Raw genomic sequence first — 25,529 nt, 5'->3', positions numbered from 1 at the left:
TTCGTTTTCCACTGAATTAAATAAAAAGGCAGGTAAAGCAGTGCTGACTGATGTAAATCTCCTCGCTTTAAGATGCATATACAATTTTACAAATATACTTGGAACAGAGTAGCAGGAACTTATATTCAAAATTTTCAATTAGTGAAGTTATGTGGAGTTCAGAGGAGAAAATAATGAAGGGGAAGAAAAGGATGACAGATAAGGAAACTTTCCACTGAATGTACTCCGCTATAAAATTGTAATGTTGTTAATAGGTGAGGGAGAGTTAAAATGCACAGAATGGTAGCTAAATACATGGAAAGTCATATACTCTGCCCTGGTTTAGAAGGTCATAAGTTTATGAAATTGGAATGCAGCTGAATTGATTGAGATCTGATATTCATTATACTTCAGCACTGATGGCAGAATCCCTTCTAACCAGACGTGCATAACATGTTTTCTTAGCACTTTCACAAAGCCCAGAGTTTATAATGACAATTAAAGTGCATCTTTTCCCAATAATTGCACAGTCTGAATTTGGTCTGTGGTAATAACTTTAAAAAAAACCCTAAATACCACATTTTAATATTAGAAATCCACTTAATTATAGGAAATCTCTGGCTCTGCTTGTCACCTGTATTAACATTTATATTTCTTATTGAGTCTGCAATATAATTTCTGGGTTTTGTCATGGCCATCCTTCTAATATATATCCACAGCCTCATGTAGGACATGGCTGACAAACAAACTCCTTATTTATCTTTGCTTTATCTTATTTCGTCCGCCGAGAGTGGCAGTATGAATAGTAAACATCCTACGTGAAGGGCCAAGATAACAACCTGAACAAGCACCAGCCTATTGTTGTCTTCAACATCGGATTCTTTTAGGAATGAAGACTTGATTTGCATACATGTTTCTGTAAGCTGGGTACTGTCCTGCAAGACTTGCTTCCTCAGCAAAAAGAGCTTACCCGAAAACGCAGTGCCCCAAATTCTGTTCACCGTTTGGAAGAGGCAGCCAGGTGGGATTTATTTCTCCCAGGAACTTTTCTTTTGCTCATTGTTTTCCACACCAGGCTATTATGTTGGTAAAATATTTATAGCCATTATGATGAAAATTGCCAGAAAGTGAATTTGCATTCTTTACCTTTTAACTTTATATTTTTTTCTCAGGGCTTTGAAACATTGCTGTGGTTTTGGCTTGCCTCTCTGTTCTTTCTACCCTTTTCTGTCACACTCAGTAATTGGCCCAAGAAAAGGCAGAAACAAGAAATTATTACACCTTGGGCAATACTTGAAACAAACTTTATTTGCTGGAGCAGCACTTTTTATCTACTTGCTGCTGTATATTTTGACATTCTTCTAAATATTAAATTTGACTTTATTAAAAGTTAAATCTTGGCCTTTTTTTTTTTTTTTGGTAATTGCTCCTGGTTTTGCAGTTTCTTAGGCAGACTTGTACATATATAAACATATTTTAATGAAGCTTTTGGAAAAACAATATAAGCTGCGACTATATCTACTTCATTACTGCCAGAACCCACAAAAATGGAATGAATTAAAGACTAGATTCTGTAATACACTGTAAATTAGACTCAGAATAATTTCTGCAATGAATTGAGAGAACAAAGGTGAGAACTATTAAACTTTTTATATGTTTTCCAAGCTTGGGACTTGACAAAATATTCCTTTAACAAACGACTCTCTTTACCTTTAAAATTGTTTGCAAAAATAATGACAGTAGTAAAACCGAAACCAGGTTAGAATGCTATGATAGAATATCTACTGTTGAATCTATTTTTTAGGTGGAAAAAGGATCAAATTTTTTTTGTTTGCTAAAAAGGCCTTAAGAAATAGCAATACATCATCCTGGAACTGTTTATGCAGGAATTTTTTATTCTTTGAAATCTTCCAGTGTTAAAGCAACAAGAAAACATTTAGAATGTCCTTTGGTGGAATCTTATTATGCTTGTTATATATGTAAACTGATATTCTTTGATGCCAGCACGTTGCCCATACAGAGAAATCTCTGCGCAATTAAACGAAAGGAAAAAGAAAAGGACTAAATAAAAAGTAATATTTTTCTCTTATCTGATTAGAGTTAAATACATTAACAAATTGTCTGGTAACACAAATAGGCAATAATACAAAAAATCTACATTGTACATTATTTCAAGAAAAATAACTTCATTTGAATACAAAAGGATAAATACACTTTTTGTCCTATAGTCACTCTTGTACAGTATGTGAACACAGCATCTTACTGATGCAGTGCTGCTAAGGTATACAAGGATATGACTGGCTTGAATTTTATTGAAGGGGCTGTTACACATGTGCATCACTAACATCAGACAAAGAAATCTTTCAACCAACAAGGGTTACAGAGCAACGTTCACTAAAGCACAGGTTGGAAAGGTTTTGGGGACTGAAGCAGGCCAATATGGCAGCTTTTACAGATTTCCTTATACCCACAATGCACTGACAGCAAAGAATGCCTTTATTTGGTTGGTCCACATACTGGGCAGAGGTACAGTCGTGCACCATACAGGAGTAGCAAATGTTTTTTAGCTCCGATTCCCATCCTGGGGGCTGTCAAAGGTGTCTCAGTCCTGTGTAAGCTTTGCAGCTGGCATTGATTTGACAGAATAGGCAGCCACCAACTTGTCTTGCGCCAGAGGTGAACAGTCTTGACCCATAGCCCTGTCCGTAACTGATTAATATGGCTTAGTTCAGTTAGGCCTTCTTAGTTTGTATGTGGTTGTTTTTTCCTCTCTTTTTTCCTTTTTGAATTTCAGTAGCAAACGCTTGGATTTTGTTTTGTTTTCATGTGGCACATTCATTTGGAGTAGTCTGAATGTGATGCCATCAACCATACGGAGTCTAGCATATGCAAAGCCCAGTTGCACCTAGTAGAGCAGTCAGCAGTAATAGAGGCCTGTGTGATATTGCCCCCTGGCCGGAGTTTTGGCTGCAGCCTCCTGGATCCCTTTCGCACTTCAACTTCTCGCATAAAATGCCAGTGTAAGCTGGAGGGCACTGGCATCGCACATTGTTGATGCATGTTCCTCCATTCTGGCAATGCAGTAGTTCATTGTCACATACATTTGCTGCAAAGACAGCAGGGGAGGGAGGGAAAGAAAAGTAGAATAAATATAAGTCCATCTACAGTAGAAACACTGCACTAAACCCATGAAATCACTGCTGCTTCTTCTCATCCTGAGATGTGAAAACAGGGGATGTGGGTTTTTTAAGCATTTCAAGTCTGAAATTTTTATTTTATTTGCATTTTCTCATAATATCCCCCCCCCGTTTTTTTTTTTTCTTTAAACTGTAGTATGGGAAAACCATATAATTGACTTCAGACCACTTACTATGACAACATTAATGAGTTAATGTGAATTATGATTAATAATGAAAGAATATGAATATTAATACCTGCCTTGTGCCACTGTCTGCTTTTTTATAGGCATTACTGTACTGGAACTATAGGTGGGTATGTCACTATTTGAAGGTGGCAAGGTATCTAGAGCTTTTGGAAAGCATGAACAGTGGTTAAAACTCCAATGTAATTTTGCTGAAGTAAAAAGATCTGTGTGAGAAAGTGGGTTTTATAATTGGGAACTGCACGTATTAATGATCTGAAAAAATTATGCAAAAAAGAAGGCAAGCACAGGCAGGAAATTCAGCATGCTATTTGATGGGGATTATATGCTATATACATATGGAAATAAAAGAGGCTGTTATTTCCATTACAGATCAAATATTGCTTCTTAATTAGATTTGCTACTTTGGTAGCTGGCACCTTAAGCTATCTTATATATTTAGCCTGATATAACGAATTCCAAATTCAGATTTGACAGAAGAGAAAACAATGCAGGCAAAAGTTTTATTGTATTTGAAAAGCTGGCAGCTGTACTTTGTATTACTTGGTATCAATTGAAATATTTCACTAGGTAAATATGTAGACATATGAGGAACATACTACTTAAATGTGTGAATCTGTGTTTTATTGCAGACAATATCACTAGTAGAATATATGCTAGGTTCCAGCTCTGTCTTCCATAAGAAAGGCGATCTTCGTAAAGAATTAGCACCTACTATCTAGGCAGAATGTAACAGTAAAGATTTTCACGCAGATCATTAGGGAAGGTTTATTTGGTTTAGAAGCAGACTCAATATTATATGCTGTTTATGCATACCTTAGCCTAGAAACACCCTAAATAATTCAGAATAGAGAAAATATTGTTAATTTTGCTTTAAACATTGCTATTTATTGCTAAACAGAGCTACAGTTTTATACATCTTAATTTAGCTGTTTTTAAAAGCAACCCATATAATCTGAGAACTAAAACTGAAAGAGTGCAAGTTCTGAAGTGACGTATTTCTACATAAATCTATACAATTTTGTGCACCAGCAAACTTCCTGATTATCTTACCTGTTCTGGCTTGCTTTCAGAAAAATAATTTTCTCAATCTAGGATTCTCTAACAACTGCTTTCTAATGTTCTGTATCCACATGGGCCAAATAGCAACTCGTCGTACTAGAAACTGACAGGTGCAGCTGGGAGAAAACAGTTAAATGATCTTTTTCAGTGATTCCTTTAGCAATTGAAGGTTTTTACAAGAGCTATGGATTTAACGTTGTCCAGTTTCTGAATTGTAATTTGAATATTAAGGTGCAAAGAACCACATATTATTGATGACAGTTTGAATGTCTGAATTTTAAGTTTTATAAGTTACAAAGCGTAGTGTTTATATTATGTACAAGGAATCATAAATCACTGGAAAAAAAAAAAAAAACCAACCCAGAAAAATATGTTAACAGGCTGAAAAAAACCCCTCTATTTTTGAAGTCAATATTTGAGTTAGATCTCTTCATAACTAAAGCTATGTATCTTTGAAGCTGACTTTATTCATATTGTATGTGTTTAGCAGTATCAATGTGCAAAACCTGATGGTACAGCTACTGAATCTGCTTGTCTTAGGCTACTTATTGCTGGGATGCTTCCTGCAGTTCAGGCAATGGAAATGCGAAATATCTGTCCCATCAATACTGACTATTGTTTGCCTTGAATAATGGAGTGGAATTCAATGGCTAATTAAATACCATTTCTTAAACAGCAGATGGGATATTTCACTTTGTGTTTGTCCTAGAATACATTATCAAGATTTTCCCTATTTTCCCTATGTAGCTGAAAATTCTTGAATTGTCAATCCTGTATTTTCACAGCCTCCTTTCCCTTAGTTTCATCTTTGCACACACATATGTACACACATATATGTATCATGTAGATAGCAATTGTGATTTGGAAGTTAAATGAAACAATCTGAAAATGTCCTGAAATCCTATTATTTATTTTTGCCAATTTTGTTTTATTTTTATTCTGAGCAACTCTAAAACCATTTCCACCTTCCTGAAAGCATAATTAGGATTACTTTTAAAACTCGTATTAAATAACCATGTTTATTGAGTTTAGGAATTGGATTAGCTATAGCTAATAAGTGTAGCACATCAGCAGCATAAAGAAAAGCACTTTGACTGGAATTTAAAACATAGTTTATGCCTTAAACTGAAGTAGTCGACATGGTGCCAAGACCAAAGCAAGACAAGTATATAAAATGTTGTTACAAAAATTAAGAATGTTTCTAATGTTAACACAGTATTTTTTTTAGGTTATGTGTTATACTGTATTTCATAATTGGCTCTAGGCTTTTCTCCGTGAAGGCAGTGACCTGGGAGGTGTTGAGCAGGGGACAAAGGGCAAGGACCTTGCAGACCCCTTGCACTGCGTTGAAGCCCAAAGAGAGCTGCTGGTGCTGGTGGGTGCAGGTGGGGCTGGTGGACCCCCAGCCTGTGCTTGGCCCTTGACTTTTTCATTTCCCCAAGGAGCAGGAACAGTGAGGTTTACAAAACAGGGCTTTCTTGCCCATTGCACCCCTCTTACCTTCTACTGCCTGACATGCCCTTACCCCTTCTTATACTCCAAGCAGTGAAGTGCTGCCTCCACCGCTGAGAGGTGTTAAACAAGCTCTGCTTTATCTTCATCATTAAGAGTAACAATAATGAAAAAATAGTTTGAATTAATCTGAAAGGTATCAGGTGTTAAGATCAAAGAATGAAAAAGAAATAATGCAAGTGAAAGAACTAATTCTGAAGTAATCACACATGACTGTTAAGACTCGTGTGGATGAGCTAGCTGTGGGTTTGTTGGTAGATCTTCATTATTAGAAGACAGGACATAAAACTGATCATTAAGAAGCAAAACAAATGTATCATATTTGCCTTGGAGGACTTTGCAGACCTTTTGGGGAAATGTTTCTGTGCACAGTCTCCAGATCTGTGCTACTGTGGGAAATGAAATATTTAAAGTAAAATAAAGGAAAATTTTTAACGTTATTTTCATAATTCATCAATTTACAATCTAAGCTATGGTCTGATTATGGGATCCATAAAACACTCTACAAAGGAGACAGAAAAAGCCACATGTCAAAATGGATAGCTATTTGAAGCTTTTCTGTCCTTGGGGCGACCCCTGCTCCTCACCCTCAAACCAGCAATCTTATGCAATTAGTAAGAGATATTATCATTTTTAATGAAAATGTGTCTTTTCCAAGGTAATTATTAATAAAATACTGAAGCCTCTTTCTTAGGGTAATACCATTATGAGTGATGATGAAAGATGTCTTTCCATAAGTCAAAATATTATTGATTTGTAATTACAATGTTATTACATTTGGAAAAGGAATAAAAAAGGAAAATGAGAGAAATATCCAGTTTTTCAACCAGCTCAAGCAGTTCAAGGTGTAAATGATGTGCTAGTGTTTCACAGAATTTATATTGGATGTTAGACAAAATGTATTGAGACTAGCACAGTTGTCTGACAAATGCCTCCTTTCCTCTTAAATGCTCAAACCTGAATAATACATGAAAATTTCTGAGGCTGATCAAAACATAACTTTAATACCTTTGCAGCTTCTTGAAAGAAAAGAAATAGATAGCTGTGGTTAGTTTTATTCTAAGGCAGCAATATAGACATAGTAATGCGAGTGGAAGTCTTGTTCTCTTCGATCTGGTGGGCCACCTCAGGCACAGCATTGTGCTGCTGGCTTTTGTTCTTTCCTACTGCTGTGTCTGGGCAGCTTCAGAGCACATGCCCAGGGCTTTTGGTCTGCCTGGTGCTCACACAGAAAACCAATATTCTATCTGACTTAAATAAAATTTCTTTTACCTTTGTCTTTCACAAAGGCCATCCAAGAGGGGAAAAACTAAATCCTGTGCCTTCCTTTGTGCTGCCTTAATTTTTGTGCAGCTTGCCTACAGTAGCATCTTATTCAGGTGGGTCAGCCACATGAAGATGAGAAAGGACAGGCTATTGACTTAAGGAAAGAGAAATGAATATATTCAAAAGGACATCTTTTCTGATCTGGGATAGATGGTGTTCTCTTTCTTCATCAAAACCTGGGTTTATTATGAAATTTTCATTGTTTGTGGGAACAGCATAAGGACTATTAATGACAAAGTCACAGAAAGAAAACTTTTTATTAGATGTCCTTGCTTCCTTTCTTAAATTCTGAAGTCTTTCATTTCAAGCAATGTTTTGTGTGATCTCTTCCATCACTGTTTTTCTTCAGCGTGATTTTTTTGCAGTATCATTTGTTACAGCCTTCCCTCTCCCTCTCTCTCTTTTAAAAACCATTTTCTTCACTTTTCTCCTTTTTGTCTCCCAGATCAGTATTATATTCCCTGGACAGGTTGGTGAGTTGACAGCTCTGAATATATTATACAACATTTTGCTCTATTTTAAAGCACTGATGCAAGCTTTGACCCTACTTCTACTGCAGTGAATTTCCCATGCTGTTCATCAGTAGTTTGTACCAATGGCACTACTGAAATTATAAGAAGCTTCTGACTTTGGATTCCACCGTTGTTCAGAACTTTGAAAGCATGCAGGTTTAGTGGTTAAAGAAATTATTCTTGACTTTTTTTTTTTTTTTTGTCCCCTCTAATGCATGTTTCCTTGGTACTTTTTATTTTGTAAAATATTGTTATTTGAATTTACTTATGAGTAAGTGTTCAACACACATGATAACAAAATATTCTGCCTTGGCATAATGAAAGGGTAAAAAACCAAGTATAGTGAAACCTATGTTTTCAGTAATGATGTTTATAGGTAGCTTCAATATATGCAGTGGTTGTCTATAAATAGACAGCTGCAAACAGCACATTGAAATGCCATGAAAAAAATAAGGAAGTAATTAGGAAGTTTCATCTCACCACATAAACAAGTTCAGTAAATTGAGGCAGAGCACAAGTGATTTCTTGTCAAATACATAATTAGTTCCTATGAATGCTATAAAGATTCTGCAGCTAACATGCATTATTCTCTGAATATGTGATCATTTAATCAATAAATGGTAGGAATAATTACAAAATATAAAGGATATTGGAACAAATGAGGAAGATAGTGTGTATGCCTAACAAGAAGACGGACATTTACACATACATATAGCCAACATGCACAAGAAAACCTCTGCAGTTGTGAAGGTATTTGTAATATTTTTCCCACAGTTTTTCAGATAGACATTAATGGAAGTGGGGAATGCAAACCACCTAGCCTGATTCAAATGCAAAGGTTTAAAATTGTTTCTAATTATACCAGAATACTAGTGACCACAATCAATATATTTTAAAATTGCCAGATTTAACAACAACTCATTTTCATTATTTGGAAACAATCCTAAAAATACAATATATACTTGCTATGTGTCAAAGATCTCTATGTGGAGCTCCACTGACACATGAGATTTCAGCCAGTAAATATTAGGAATAAGGATGTAAGGACATGGGAAAAGCTTATAAGTAGTCAGATTTCTTCAGAAAGGTTTCAACTATTGTTGTTAAAAATTAGTGTTGCACAGCACATGACAAAGACTCAAATTTTTATAACTTGAGTATCTTATTCATTTAAATAACCAGTGGTTAATAACTGAATTGGAAGTTTTGTTACTTAGATTTCTCCCCATGTTTGTCTTCCAATTAGATCTACTCTTAGACTATTATTAGAATTTCATTTATTCTTACTGCCAAATGGTTTTTAAAAATTTCCCTGCCATGAATACATGTGCCACTGTCACTCAGAGTTTAGATGATTTAAGCCACAGACATATCTTGTATGAAAAACAGCTACTGGTCTTTTAAATGAGATACTCATAATGATTTTTTTTTAAGTGACCCTAATTCAACATGTGCTGTAGTGAGTTCAGTAAAACTATCTTAAGATACTGTCAAATTGAGATAAGGTAGATGCTTTGATAGCATGAAAAGAAAACTGGTTTGTTCTTATCTATCAAGGCACATTCTGAAGTTAAGACAAAATAAATCAGCGTAGACATGTTACAAGCCTAAAGCATATCTTACTGTGTCAAAATTACAGTCATAAAATGACAAACGTTACTACAAAGGTCTCTGGTGCAAAGTTGAAACAATGTTGTGATTAATTATATTGCCAAGGATGCAAGGGAATAAACATCAACAAAGTGAGAGTAGTTTATAAAGGCAGACATCTCCATCTTGTCTGAGAAATGCCTGTTAGAGGCACAATTGAAATGATGCTTGACTTTTTACAGTTTTTTTTTTTTATTTTTTATCAAACCAGTTTTATTAAGTCAGCAGAGGGTAAATCCCTGGCTGGGCAACGGATGTGCTGTGCTGATAGTTTTTTGGTAGAATTTTTAGATCTTTTTGCCTGGTTTATTTTTTTTTTTTTTCTGCACAATTCTCACTTCAAAGCTAAGGCAGTTCTAATCAAATTGCAGGAAAAGTCTTCGGTTTCTACAAGAAGATGCATCTACTATGCAGTTCTCCCCAGCGCACAGCCACAGAATGTATGGTGATTCCTCTCTCCTGTAAATAGGTACCAATTTATCCTAGCATCCAAACGGGTGAGCTTAGGTGATTATGTTGTACTACTGAATGTGCAAAATCCTCTACAGAACAGATTTTATTTTAACCATGGTGTAAGGATAGCAGAGATAGAAAGTTACTCAATTTCATGGCTTGTGTCTATGCTTTCTCATTTTCCATTTCTATCCTTAACCTAAAATCCTTGGATTTAACTAATAAATGATAATGAGAAGCAATAAGTCTGTCAAAAGGACAAGGAGGAGAACTGAATTTTGGAATTGATACTCTTGCATGATAGAGAAGCCATGGCAGCTTTGGTAGAAACAGCACAAGACAGCTTGTTAAAATGTCTGGAAAGAAACCTAGGTTTAGTTATCTAAGATTTATGGTTGAGAGAATAACTTCCAATCTTTATGTGTTTCAGGAAGTGATTGATTAACCTTTCTGTTTTCTGATTTTGATGGTTCCATTTTGATACTTCTCTGAAACAGAATGATTCCCAAAGTGGGGGGAAAAAAATTCCCCATACTTTACCGTTTTGCTTTTGGAGGAACATCACTGAATTGGTATGACTCTTATCATATTTTAACATAATCTCAGGAGAGCAATAAACTACATGATAGCTTTAGTTGCTCAAAAGGGACTACATACCCCTATCATTCATATTCCACTTAGAAAGTTGTAAGCTGCAGTGCCATTATTCCTATCTTCCTGGAGATAAATGAACATTCTTATATGATCTGTCATCTCTTTCCTTAACAAGGAAGAGAAGCAATTGAGACTACATGGCTTTTTTTTGTTTAATGCCAACAGCAAGGTCAGGGTTTGGATGTAACCACTATCAATAAAAACTGGCTAAGCACAAAAACTCCTCAGATGCAGAAGATGAAGTGGTCATTAAAAGGCCCTGTGAACACTTGGAGGGCAGGATTTGGTTCTCTAAATACAAGCAGCTACTGCCATTACAGGTGCCAGAAGGCATTTCAGACATTTACATGGAACTGGCAGGTGTATCTGAAGACCTATGAGAGATTTAGTCTTGTGGGACTGGTGGTAGGAGGCCTGCCGTGGGGTACCTCAGGCAGCTCCCGTTGCCCTGTGTATGTTGGCAAGCTCTGGCTGCTGTGATCAGTCTTCCTGCAGGCAGGCTCCCCACCCGGCACCTATTTCCCCTTCCTGTGTTCGACACTGGCTCTAATTGACACTGGAGATGGCTTTTGTGGAAACACCTAAGCTGTGAGCAAGGGCTGTGGAAAGCCTTACTGAAGGCTTCCATTCCAGCACCCTCTGTCCACCAGCCCAGGGTGCATTTGGACTCTGTTCCTTGCCTTGGTCCTTGCCTGAGTGACCTGGTGGGCTCAGCCCATCCTGGCCTTGCACCTCCTGGAGTGACCCCAGAGCTGCCTTGCTACTAGAGGTTGGTCTAGCACTCTGTAGGCTGTGACTGACCCTGTTACTGCTCTGCTCACCTGGCTGGGGAGCTCCCTATTCTGCTGCTCCCCATCCACTTCCTACCAGTTCTTTCGTGATCCTGATCTGTTGTCTCCTCATGGAACCACCAACTTCCATTGTTCAGTGCACTGGACGCTTACGGTTAAGCAGCTCAGTTCTACCCAAAAAGCTAGCAGGAGGTCCTTACCTGAACAGCAGTATTTTGAGCTTCATGCATGACAACGGTATTCTCCTTAAAGTTTCCAAGAACTATAAAACAGACCTGCAGCAAGTATTGCTTTTACAGAGCACAAAAAGGCAGACGAAAGCCTGCAGAGCAAACCAAAGCAGGAGCGTGCAAAGGTCAGCAATTCAAATACCTAATTATGAATTATATAACAGGCTGAATGTTCCTGTATCCTTAGCTCCTAGGGTTTTGGACTTGCAATACTGTTTTGGACACAAAAGAACACAATTAATTTCTCTTTTTGTTTACAAAGACAAAAGTTTCTCTTCCTGACATTCTTCCCAATGAATGCTGCATTGAAGACTTTCAAAACCAATGAAATAGTCCCTCACGCTTATTACTTTATTGGGCAGGAAAATCAGAGAATATGATCACAATTAGAAATATTTCCCAATGACTTGGGGAATTATAATTATTTTAATAATTATATCTTTTTGGGGGGGGTGGGAGGAGGGAAGAGGTGGTGAAAGAGGATATATTGGTGGCTTCTGCTAACAATGACATTACTCCCACAATAGTACTAATCTGAGGACAAATATTGGATGATTGAGGTATGATTAAAACACCTGCATGGCCCTGGATCCTAGAGTTCTTTATAGGCAAAACTTACTTCATAGAACTGCTGAGTGAGAACCTTAAGATTGAATCGTAATCTCATATTATATAATGACAGTATTTTTAAACAAATATTCTCTCCTAAATTTGTGCTTCCAAAATATGATGCATCTGTGCACATGTGTACTCTGGCAATTTGTGCAAAAGCCTTCATACTGTGTTGTTAAAGAGGAGGAGACTAATGAGCTAATGTGCTAGTTTAATGTATGACCTTATTTGGGTGTTAATAAAAGGCTAGATTTTTAATAATTAGTTTAGTATCACTCAGATGGAGTTAGGATTGTTTTGCAAATTTTATTTTACAGTACTTACTGCTTATAACAAATATTGTGTTGAAAAATACTTTGAATTCAAAATAGCAGCTTTGTAATGGCTACGCAAACTTACTTGTATTTATTTTTTACACAGAATACGTTATATCCATGCTGTGCTAAACTTTGAACACTGCTTTTCTAAAGTTATATGTGATAATAATTTGAATGTTGCAAACTTTCTTCTTGCTACTTTGGCTTACAGCCAATTGCATGGAGCATTTTGAACTAGTAACAAAATCTACTGGAAATGTATGTTATGATCAAGTTCTAAATGACATAAAGTAGTGTTAGTAATGGAAACATCAGCAATCTTGAATTACACTATGATAAATGTCAAAGATATTAAAATGGAATGGGTATGTAACTAGAAAAAGGGAGTCAGACTTATATAAGTGTGACTCATAAATAGCTATGTTACAGTGACCATAGGTAAAGCCAAGTTTATATTTATCAGTATGTATTCCTCTTGTGTGCATTTTTCAAAATACAGAGATTTAAAATAGAATCATAGAATCATAGAATATTTAGGGTTGGAAAGGACCTTAAGATCATCAAGTTCCAACCCCCCTGCCATGGAGAATACTCCACTATAGAAGACCACAACACCAATGTGCAAAATAAATGGCATAGCTTCCTCAGGAGATGCGCATTCAGTTTGTGTGAACTTTAGTTACAATGCAAAGGTAAAACATTTATATAGTTCTTATAAAACATATGAAATGTGAGGGATATATATATATTTGCTAAAGCAACAGTGCTGGGAATCAGATCTTCTTCTGAACCTAAATTGTTTTATTGTTTTGAATGTGGAGGAAGTGCTTCAGAGTGCTTTTGTTTAGCTAGCTCTTGAATAGGGATTTAAACACTGCCCTGTAGGTGTCTCAAATGTCTTGGGAGAAAAAATTGTTATTGCCAGTGAACAATGGAGAAGTTGATGCCAAGGAAAATCAAATGCTCTGCCTATGTTAACAAAAGAAGGGAATTATCACAGGTCCTGTGTATTCCAGTTCTGTTTACTAGATTGTACTGTTAGATAATGCAGCAGCAGAGTTAATTACTGTTTCCAAGGGAGTTGAGAGATTTTCAGCTATGAAAAGGCTTATAAACTATCAAGTTTAAAAAAGGAATATGCACTCTTGTCCATTTATGTGCTATAAGCAATTGTATAAGATTATTAAATATACTGACAATTAGAAATACTGATATCATGTGGTACCTCCTTCTAATGTTACTTGTCAGAAATTTTGCAGCTTCATCTTCATATACTGGGAACATGGTAAAGATTTTCAAACGTTGGTGGTTTCTTTTTTTTTTTGTTTGTTTGTTTTTTTTTCTTTTTTTTTTTTTTGGGGGGGGTCCCCCCCCCGTTTTATCTTGGTCTTTAAAAATATATCTGCTATTGTGTATTTGTAATTATAACAGTAAAAATAAAAATGACGATTAACAGCCAGATTCTTATCTCATCATTCCTTTCTGAGATATACTGGATGATAATAAGCTTCCCAGTAAGTGGGGTTTTAAATGGTGTGATGTTTTACTTTCCTACTCTTTTCATCAGAATGTCAGTAAGATGACTCAAAGAGCTGGCATGTAGCACTAGGCAAAAATGAGAACTAATAAATTAATGTATCAAATAATTATAATTAAAGTTATTAGCTCCTTCATGATAGTTTTCAACAATAATATTTATTGTTACACACAGACTTGCTCTAGGTATCATTCTGCATTTATCTTTATGACAGAACAGCCACTAGATGGAAAACACAGGTAATAGATGCTCGCTTTCCAGCACAATTCTTTTCAGGCACTCTAGTTTTTCTGCAGTGTGCTGCACAGGTTTAAGTAATGTGATAGACTTTGCCAGTGAAAACACATTTTAAACTGCTTTGTAATACCACATCATTCAGCAAAAATGTCAAAATATGTTCACACCAAAATACAAAGTAACTGTCTTTATCTAATTATGTTGCCTCTTAACAGCATTTCCAAGGCTCTGATTATTTATTTGTCTTTTCAGAAGCAATGTTTTGATAAGTACACTGTCAGAATTCATAATTCATTATTGCACATTGACCAATACAGATGAAAACTGCATACAGGCAACCTACATATTTTTCACAACTTTATTATTCAGTCTACTACTAGAAAGTTATTGCAATGGTAGCAGGATTGCACTGATCTCATTTTATCAAATCTACAGTTTTGCTACAATGTCGAAAACATGAATAACAAAAGAACTGGCTTAGACTTAGAAAGAGAGCACTCCATGTGTGTTTATTTAGGTTAATGTCTGAAAAGTTCTTTCTACATGCATATGAACTAAAAATGATGCCTCTAACATGGTTGTTGATAGTGCTTACTATGACAAAATGTTAATTAAATCAGGGTATTAAAAGTCCAGAGTTAAAAGATTCTCATAAGTAAGTTTCTTTCTGTGCTTCATATGGTTCTTGCATTACTTTTGACATGCTGATTAACATACTTTTATTTCTGTTTATCTATCCTAATGAAAAAAGGTGTTAATGAAGACTGAAATAATCTGATATCCTAAAGGAATAGGTAATTACAAAGTATGATTTCACTTCAATGTACTTATTTTATCTTGCTTAAAATGCTTTTCTTCAAGTTTTAGATTGCCAAGCCATGCCAGAGTTGAAAAATAACAGATATCACTATTAGTGCAGAGAAAAAATCCTTTTAACCAGTGTGTTATATATTCCTAAAGATACATTGTATCAATACCCTTAAATTTCATGATGGAAAGAAGTAATTATGTTACTCAAAAGTCTTCTACTGGCACTTAAGGTAGAAAAGCCAAGACCTTGTTAATTTTCTCATGCTCCTGAGAAGTTGTTTATGTAACTATGTTACAAACTCATATACTCACCTTTAGAGAAGAATTACAGAAAAAATGCTCAATTTTTATTAAAATGTACTTCTAGAATGCTGTGTATTCTTTTAAAACATAATCTCTGTCTATACTTAAAAACACAATGTCTATTTCTTAGTAGCACTCTCAGAGAAAATGGAAACAGATTCCTGCTAAACAGAATTTGGATGATGAAGCTGTTCTTCCTGACAAGTTCATCTCCTTGGGTTGAGTCCTGTCTTCTGTTCCCAGCCATTCCCCATACTTATCCCTGCCTTACATAACCTGAACCCCCACAACTCCAGTAACTTGCTTGTCCTTCCCTTTCAGCGACCTCAGTAATGATGGAAATGGAAATCTTACTCCTCTGACCACAACTCCAAAACTGTTCGTGTTCCTTTACATTCCTCTTATGGTGGGAGCTAGCATTCGCTGAATGTCTGTGTAGAGTGCCAGCTGATGGGTGCACTTGGTATTGGAGGATGAAAAAAGGCTGTAATTCCAGGTAGGATGACTTTATGTAGGACTAGTCTATGCTAGGACGTTTGAGGGGGATCAGACACTGAGACCAAGCACTAAGCCTTCTCCTGCTCTATAAGGTCACACAGAGAGTATGGCTAGGCAGCACTTAAGGCCAACTCCCCCACAGATATGCCACCTTGGGCAGCAGTGACTCCAGCATGGCTCCTGCTCAGGCTTGAAACACAGGCGCAGTGAAGCGAGAGCATGAGAGGAGTGTGAAACGCAAAGGTTTTATGTTGCCTGTGTGAGACAGCATTTTTAAAGTGGTAACATGGCAGATCTGAGTGGGATGATGGTTTTCTGAAGACTGTAAGAAAGCTACAGAATAAGTAGCTGTTAAGCTAAAAGAGAAAGATGAGTGCTAAAGGGAGGTGGTTGGAACTGGAACAGAGGGGTTTGGGCCAAAGCCAGGGTGAGTGGGAGGAGGTGAGGAGGTGCTTAACACATCTTAGCTGGTTCACTGTTTTGTATTTGCAAAACAGTCAAGGTCTTCTAATGGTGTAGAGCAGCGTGGGCTGCAGCGTCATCACTGAGTTGTCATGTTGCCACTGAATAAGAGAGAAAGATGTAACTGGAGTACACTAAGCATCTCATTGTGTTTTAAATCAGTAATGGTTTTGCATGAACAAGCAAGGCTCTAAGTTTGTTGCAGAAAAATTATAGCAGTATATGGCTTTATTTTGATACGTGGTGTGATCTTGACCCAAATTTTCAAACCTTTGTAGAAGGTATGCTGTGTACATGCAGCCTTTCATGTTTCTCCCCGGTTGTGTACCAAATGGTATGTGTGCATACGTAATTTGAGGCTATTCAAAACATCTGGCTCAATTTGTAATACACTATTGTAATCTGTCTGTAAATATATGCAGAATAAGATTCTTTTTTGAGAACTGAAGTCTACTTGCAAAGAGCTGTGCTTTGCTGCATAATGTCAACATAATAGGGTTGATTTAAGGATGCTGTGTTTTGCTTTCAGTATGAAGACCCTTGCACTAATAGCCCCAGTTAAAACCTCATTGTCAGATTGTCTTGTTCTTGAAATCAGTAGGAAGCGAGCCAGGTTTTTGAACCTTGTGAAAGTAACTTGTTCTCCTTGGACGCTAGTCAGTGCTTATTGCCTCGCTATCAAAATGCAGCTTCAGCTCTTTCTTTAAAGAGTTATATGTGGTGAAACTCTCTTTACTCTCCTTGGAAATGAAATTCTAAACTTTTCAAAGTAAGAGTACTATTTCAAGTAGCTTCTGACTTAAAAGGAAAGTTCATTTCCCATTTAAAGAATGTATAACATTCTTCAGTGATGCAGCATCTCATTAACAGAACACCGTGCTGAATTGTCTCCTGTGGACAGCTCTTTCTATACTGAGGATACTGGAGGTGTTTGTTCCTTCTGCACCTGTCAGCATATATAGGGACAGGTTAGTGTATGTGGGTAACAAAGCTTCTAGCTCTTTTTGATTATAGCACTTATGTATCCCTGACCTATAGCTGCTTGGTGCTATTTCTTAAGGCTAGCTTACGTAAGTATTCCAGGAGAATTCCTCCTCTAAAGAGAACATGTCTGAGGTCCTTATAACTTAGCAGTTTTGAAGTATAAGAATAGATTATTGGGTCCACTAGAAAAGCCTTAAAAATTAAGCAAGAAATAGAGTAAGAACATAAGAGAGCACATCAGTGTGAGACAAAGGTAAAGGTGTCTTTGGCTGTTCAGATAATATAAGGCTTGGCCATTGGCTTCATAAACTGGAGCAATATTTTGGTTTATCCCCAGGGAGATTTTGTTACACTTAGTTCTATATACATCTAAAGAATGCACAGGGTTTTATAAATGTCTGAAAAGTGTGAAAGACTACAAAAGTTACTTGATCTCTAAAAAGAAAATGAAGTAGGTAAATTGATCTGCTAACAGAAATACAGATTAGAGCATTGTGCCTAGATTCAGCCAGTGACATCAGTCTAATATCTATGACATGGTTTTCCACTTCCATCTGTACAAACAGATATAGTCATTGGAAAGAAACAAAGTACCATATAAAAAAGTACTTGCCCAAGCTGTAGTTATAAAAACATAAAATAGTTTTGGGCATAATGCTTTAATCATTGTAAACCCCAGGTGTACATTGAAATCAGTGATGTTAATGAACACAGACTCTTTAATATAATTATTTCAAGTTGATTTCAGTTATATGTAATCTTCTATAGAAATTAATTACTAACAACTAAATTATAATCACTCTTTCTTTCCCCTTCCCTGTAGAAATCTTTAAACTTCCAGCACTGTCACATCTTTCTTTTCTTACCTGATGATTAAAGGTAAAAGTTCTATTAACAATTTAATTATTCTCTTTTGAAAGCCAAGATAATTATAATGGGCTTGACTTGGCTTCCATTAGAAGTCTCTTTTAATGATTTTGCCATTGACTGCAGTTCAATGTGAAAGAACAGTAGTTGGTAATCAACATAATTTCTTAAAATTGCACAGGGATGAAGTAAATTGAAAGAACAGAACCATTCGTATTTTACAGAATATCATGGTACTTTTGTATGAGCTATCAGTCCCCTCTAAGTATATACCAGCTGCATCCTGTAAAGCTGCATTCACTTTCTTAGTTGTTATTTGTATGAATAGCTTGACTAAAATTTGTTCCATAAAGGGTAGTAGTCAAAGATCTGACAAAAAGCTGTACTGACACTTACAAGATGAATCTTTTGTTCCTGATTTTGATGTACCCATATTCCTTGTAGAAATATTTACTTGCATGCTTAATTTTAAGACGAATTTGAAGTTACTGGAAGGGTTAGTACATGTCTCAGGGGTATGGATCTAGAGGAAGAGATGATGATCATGTAAGCACTTACCAGAAAAGAAATGCAAGAATTGCAAAGCTAAAGAGGCAGAATGCTTGCAGATGATTTGTTGAGGTGGTCATATTAGAGATGCAGAGTAAAGTGAGTATCAAAAAAAAAAAAAAAAAAAAAGAAAAATAAAAGGACCACTATTTTAAAGGACTTTTATAAAAATTGCATTGTCAGCAGCAGAGCAAAAGAAAACTTTTATAAAGAAATACATTTCAAATAATAAATATATTGAGAAAAAAAGTTGAAATTATAGCAAAATGAAGGAAAAAAGTACACAGTTCCAAGAGTTTAGCTACAAGAACATGCTAAAGTTTCAGGAAGACCAGAAATGATTGAGTACTGTACTGAAGTCATAAAAACTGTTTGTTTTGGTTTGTTTGGTTTTTTTTTTTTTTTTTGTCTAAGCACATCAGAAGCAGAAACTTTCTAAGAAGTCCTTAGAGCAAATGAGTGGTGTGAAGCATAGAGAAGGGAAAAAATCATGTAGTATTAACTATGGGAGAGGTTTACGAGGTTACCAGGTGACTCTGTGTTGATGAGGGCAGAGGTGTCTCAAAGTTTATGCAAAGCAGTCGTTAGAAAATGGGACATGGTTGCATGAGATCACCAGGAGTAAGTAATAGTGGTCCAAGAATTTTGAAAAAATACAGAAACTGATTTCTGTTACCTGTGACTTTACTAACTTAATTGCTAAGACAGGTTTGATTAACTACAAGCAGGGACTCTGGCAGATGGGATTTTATAAAGAGCTCCAAGGAGACTGAGAGTATCTAAAGGCTAGCAAGTAAAGCTTCTGCAGCAAGCAAGTTCATGAAAATTGTAACAAAGAATAGAATTAGCAGGTAGATGAATGAGCATGATAAGCACAGAACTTAATGTATTTGAACCTCCAAAAAGTATTTCACAAGATCCCTCAGCAGGGTTTTATCAAAGAAACAGACATTTTTTTTTGGTAGTTCTCTCCTCCACCCCTTACAGCCATGGAATAATCATGGATTCAATAGTAGGAAAAAGGGTAAGAATAAGTGTCAGAAACTGGTACTCAGTCCTGTAAGAACTGTGTTGGGACTTACACATGCAGAATTGTGATAGAGAACTGAGTGAACAGTAGTGTAATAAAGTTTGCTCATGTTACAAAATTATTGTGGATGTAAAGGCCTTCAGAAGAATTTCTAGGGTGCTGGGTGACAGCACTGTAAATGGTAGATGAAATTCAGTGCACAAGAGTAATGTACCTCTAGATACTTGGCCCTTACCACTTAGGAAAGGGATCTTAAGGGTAGTTTGAGGTTTTCTTTGAAAATATTGGCTTAATGATCATAATCAGTCAAAAAAGCAAATTGATTTTTTTTTTTTTTTTTAGAGCAGGAAAAAAGAACGAAATGGAAAACACCATAATGTCACCATATAACTTCATGATGTGCCCATCTATTTTAACACTGCATGAAGTCCTGCATGTTGAAAAGATACTACCAAGAAAAGTAGAATAGAGAGCAATCATAGACAAGCAGTTCCTGTAAGAGTACAGATTAAACTGATTAGGCTTCTTCAGCACAAAGAAGAGAAGATAGACTGAAGGAAAATAAAATAGACTTTATAAAATCACAAATGTTATGGAAAAGGCGAACTGTAAATGATTATTCATTTATTTTTATTACCACTTTCAACTAAGAACTAGGAAGTACCAAATGAAATTGTCAGCCACCCCATTAAAACAAATAAATTATTATTATAATAATTATCATTATTATTGTTATCATTGTCGTAATTGTAATCTTGTGCTCAGGACATTTGGAAAACACAAGTATAAATATCTCAAGAAGTGATTAGGCAAATCAGTGCATGAAAGGCTCATTGAGACCAACTAAATATGAAGATACTGATGAACTCTTTAGCTAAGAATATCTAAGCTGTGGCTTCCTAGTGTTCGGATGTTTATGCCGAACAAAATACCACTCAAGCCCATTACAGTGAGACAGAGGACACGGGGGGTAAATTGATCCCTGGTCTAATTCAGTAGAGGCTTTATCATTTTCTATGTAAGATGTCTATAAGCATGCAGTCATGAAGATACATACATAACTCAGAGGAGTGATATACTTTGAAGACTGCCTCTAAAACTGGCTAGGTAAGATAGAAAAAAATAGGGTGAAGTGGGAACTGGGAAATGTAAAAAGGCACTTCTGGTAAGTGTTTTAGTTAAGAGCTCAGATCTTGAAATGTCTTGATTGTTTTCAGAAATTCATTGCTGAAGTACTCAACCTAATGATGCTAAGTAATAACTCCTTTACTTCAAGTAAATGTCTTCACAACCTTCAGTCTGAGATTTATTTTTTTTTTTCCACCTCTATATATTATTCATAACAAATACTCTCAATGAGTAAAGAATCATAGAATCACAGAATAGTTAGGGTTGGAAAGGACCTTAAGATCACCTAGTTCCAACCCCCCTGACATGAGAAGGGACACCACACGCTAAACCATATCACCCAAGACTTCATCCAACCTGGCCTTGAACACTGCCAGGAATGGAGCATTCACAACAGGACCTCAAATAGTAGTAGTAGTTAATTAAAAGCTTTTAATTAATTGGCTGTTAGGTACTACAGTACTCAGATGTGTAGAAATACAAACTTGAAGTTAGAAATGATGATTACTTACAGATTTTATCCTTTTAGCATGTTCAAATTCAGGGCAGAAACACACTTTTTACATCAGATGTGCCCCGATGTACCTAGAATAACTCTGAAATCCATTAAAAGTGGAAGCTAGTCTTTCGTAATCTAAATTTACATGTACGCTGAATCTTGGCATACCTTAGTTCCATGGTATTCATTTATTAACACATAATATTAAAAGGGTTGTTTGTTTTTTTTTTTTTACTTTAAATAACACTGGCAAAGCTTACCTTCTGCTAGGGGAGGCAGTCAGCAACTTGCAAGTTAAAACCTATCAGCTCCTTCTAAACTAAACTTTAGGTTTCACATCTCTTGGGAGAGTTGTATTTGCACATGTGTAAAGAAGTTAATAACTACTAAAATTTTAATAATCAGCATGTGCTGGTGTCAGCAATGCCATCAGCTGCATTAGTGTCAAGATAGGAAGTGTTGACTCTCTTTAATTGCCTCAGGTCAGTAGTTTTCATTTGCAGCTAAATAGGATAGAGATTACTTATTTGTAAATGATCCTTTTAAGGCCCCTCCATAAAACCATCCCATCTGGGCGTGTCTGTGGTGTTACTGATCTCTATTTCTGTCCTCATAAAAAGGCAGTAAGCAGCCAAATTACATAGAAGTTATGGCCACTGAGCAGGGTTGAAAGGAAACTGTGACAGAATTTTCAGTGGAAAAGCAGTCCTGCTCCTCATTGTTCAAATGAACATTTAATAATTTATAACAACTGAGTTATAAGTTTCCCCTTCAATACGTTTATGAACGTCAATAGATTAAATGGTAATTGCTATCAGGCTTTATGTTCTATTTCATGTACCTAATAAAAGTTTATCTAGTGGAACTTACTCGTATGTTTTTGATCTATTCCTAATTGACAGCAATATACTATATTAAAATATTTATCATTGTGCTATCAAATATTAACCATTTTTAAATCATCTGACTGAAGAAAACAAATAATGTTACTTGTTTAACTTTTCATGAATTCCTTATATTAGGTGTTCAGAACCCTCCTGTGATACAGCACCAAAAATACTGAAGACCCTGGAAATTGCATTCAGTCATTTTAAATTAGGCTGTTTTGAAATGCACTCTGCTCACATCCATCACCACTGTTCGTTTTGGCTCTGCATGCAGAATTCTAGTTTTGCTGTCTGTAGAATTTTTTATTCTGCTTCAGTACAAGAGAATATTAGAGAGCTGATTCTTCTTCTGTAGGTTAGTGGGTTTAGTAACTATTTTTGGGAGAGTTTAGAACTCTTTTCCTTCCTACCCCCTGGAAAAAAGTTCTTAGGAGGTTTCCCTAATTATCCACTTGCTCATCCATCTGAAATTATGTGGCTTTGTCTGGTATTTAATACCAGCAACTTGCTAAACTAAAAAGTGAATGATCTAACAATGGAAAGAGGAGAATACTGATCCTATAGATGTGCTACAGCTGTATGGCAGCCTAGTCCAGCCTAAGTGCTGGCTACCAGGGTTACACTACCCCCCATCTGAGTGGCTTGTGCTCTCCCAGGGTGCTCCTGCTTGCTCAACCTGTTGCTGATTCATATCACAGAACTAACACAACAGAAAACTAATCTATTTTTTTGTTAGTATCCTGCTGAGTTAGATCCGAAATGGTTCAATGAAAGGTCAAACAAGTGCCTGAGAGATTGCTAGGGGTGTGGGACTAAATAGCAGGGAATTGAGAGAAGAGGGATTGCAGCACTTACAGTTAGGGCAGTTTAGACAGCCATGGAATAGCAGCTTTGAAGTTGACACCTGGGCAAGATCAAGAGCAGAGCAACGTCTTTGCTCCAGTCCAATCCTTCACCTTGCTGGGGAAAAAATCTTCCATTAAGGGTCAGGTGTATAATGTTGCTACTGAACCGTTTCTTTTCACTTTGGAGAAAGCAAGTCTGATTACCAGGTTATCAGAATAAATCTTTCGCAGAACTGCAGCTCTCTGCTAAAAGCCTGGTGCCCCTTAGTAAGATGTTAACTGTGCTAACTAGCCCCATTTTCTATGCCTCATTCTTTGGTTGTTTTATGATCCATTATTTTCTTTGGCTTCTCCCACTTATCCCCTACAGGTGTTACATGATTCACAATCTCCATCCTGTTCATGTAAGCCTTCCAGCATAGAGATGCTGCAAGCATGTCCTTAAGGTCTCACCAACACCCCTCTACTCTTTCGCAAGTTTTTCTATTGCCCCAATATTCTACACACTTTGTAGGCAGCAGTACTAAAAGCAGCTTGAAACTTGATCCCCAACCGAGCATACTACAGCATCTATGTAAATCTGTGTAGTAACTATACAGAGAAAGCAACCCATGTTTCCGTGTTCTCTGTGCTCTTCGTAAAGATACTTCATTTAAAAATGGTATTTAACAAAAACTGTGTTCTGGCATGTCTGTTCTAACATCTCTCCCCAGACAGGTATCAACCTTTTTCTCCTACTTTTCTCCAGTGTCTCCAGTATATAATTTTTGCATTATAAAATAATACCATTTCATCAGATGTATATTTTGTTGAACAATTTTCTAGGTATCCCTGTATCTGTACAGTTGTTCTGTGGGTCATGTATTTTGCACATTCATGTTGTCTTTTCTCAGTTTTAAAACTCATAGGATATCAATATGACATTACATATGTAAGTCATCAGCATGCTTCCCCTGAGGTGAGAACAATGAGTCTTTTGCATTGTCTGAGAATCACGCCCTATAACACTGTAATTTTGTTTGTCATCTTGCCTTGCTTGTCTTACATCTGTAAGACATAATTTGCCTTGAGTTGCAGCCACAGGATTCTGGATTAATTTAAGGACAATTATTCTGGATTTAAATTGGGAGTCATTTGAAGCAAAGTCTGTTCCTCTTCCATTCAAACCCCTGTACACACACAATTTTTTTATTCTGCATAACAATCATGTGAGATAGGTACTGTGAAAGCAGTACTTCATGTATGAAGATCAGAGGCAGATTGTTCCTTGTGGACAGCAATGTTCAGCTTCATCAGCACTTTATCCTTTTCAATAAATTCTTTCTATTTTTTACTTCCTCCAGCTCTGAGCATGGCAGTGCACTTACTAGCAACAGTCCTGATACCAAAACACACCAGAATTGAAAGCACATACATAGACACTGTAATCCTGACCAGCTGAAAGCATTAAAACTGCTACTGGTAGAAAGATTTTAATAATTTAAAAAGGTATAGATGGATTGTCTATGGCTCCCCACACAGGCAGTCGCAGAAGTGAACTGAAAGGTAGGGCACAACTTCGGTGTGTAGGTACTGAGGATTCGCAGGATACATTTGTATACAACCATGCATTACAGATCACTAACCTTCCGTGGGAGAGGTTGTATTTAATATTTAAATAAATATTAAAAATTATTTAAATATTTATTCCTCTCCCCCCAAGGAAAGATTTATTTATTTATTTATTATAGAAATGGATAGCAACACATCTTTTCTTGCTGCACTGTAAACACAAATGTCCAAAAGCAGATGCGAATATAAGTTTCAGAGTTACAATTTCAGGTTTGATTTTCTTTGGCAAACCAACCTTCACGATGATTTTGATCAAATGCCTCAGCTTCTAACATTTGTAACAGATAATAAGATCCACATAAAACCCCTTATATTTACATAATCATATAAGAAATTGAATTTACAATGTGACAGAATATGAATTATCTAACAGGATGCAGAATAACACAAGTTCAGTCTGGTAGACAGATACCAGAACTGAGTGCAACTTAAGCATTGAAGATAAGAGTGTAGTTATTTGCCTGTTTTAATAAAATCTATTTAAAATGAATGAAGAAGGGTAAACAAAAAAAAAAAAAAGCAAACTATTCAGAGCTTGACTTAAGGCATATGTCTGAAAACGAATTCACTAATTGTTTAAGATTTGCACCATTGAACAAAGGTTATTTGAAACAGTGATTCACAACAAATAACACGCTGAATTTAATCTGGGTACAAGCTACCTTTGGGAAGTCTTGCGCTTGGTCTAGGCTTTTGTGCGGCTGCAGCTTCAATGTCTTTATTTGCTTATTGACAATATGAAGAGAGAGTGTGAATAAAATTAATCATTGGACTTTCCCTCACCTTTCCTTCTGTGTGGGGT

General features: G+C 36.2%; 1 protein-coding gene across 8 annotated transcripts in view; it reads right to left on the bottom strand.

Annotated features, from left to right (window-relative positions):
- Positions 1 to 219: 219 nt before the first annotated feature.
- Positions 220 to 25,529, bottom strand: part of NTNG1 (netrin G1) — a 175,437-nt gene continuing 150,127 nt past the window's right edge. For all 8 annotated transcript variants that reach the window (XM_061345978.1, XM_061345975.1, XM_061345969.1 and 5 more), the window contains one exon: positions 220 to 3,085. In XM_061345978.1, coding sequence (XP_061201962.1) covers positions 2,859 to 3,085 — 227 coding nt within the window. In that variant the 3' untranslated portion in view covers positions 220 to 2,858. The remainder of the gene's footprint in view (positions 3,086 to 25,529) is intronic.

The sequence above is a fragment of the Neopsephotus bourkii genome, unplaced genomic scaffold (genome assembly GCF_033783945.1).
Source record: "Neopsephotus bourkii isolate Nb327-2 ecotype Australia unplaced genomic scaffold, CSIRO-AGI_Nbou_v1 NB_250, whole genome shotgun sequence".
NCBI classification, from domain to species: Eukaryota; Metazoa; Chordata; class Aves; order Psittaciformes; family Psittacidae; genus Neopsephotus; species Neopsephotus bourkii.
Note: the sequence above shows the minus strand (reverse complement) of the source record. Positions and strands in the feature narration are given on the sequence as shown.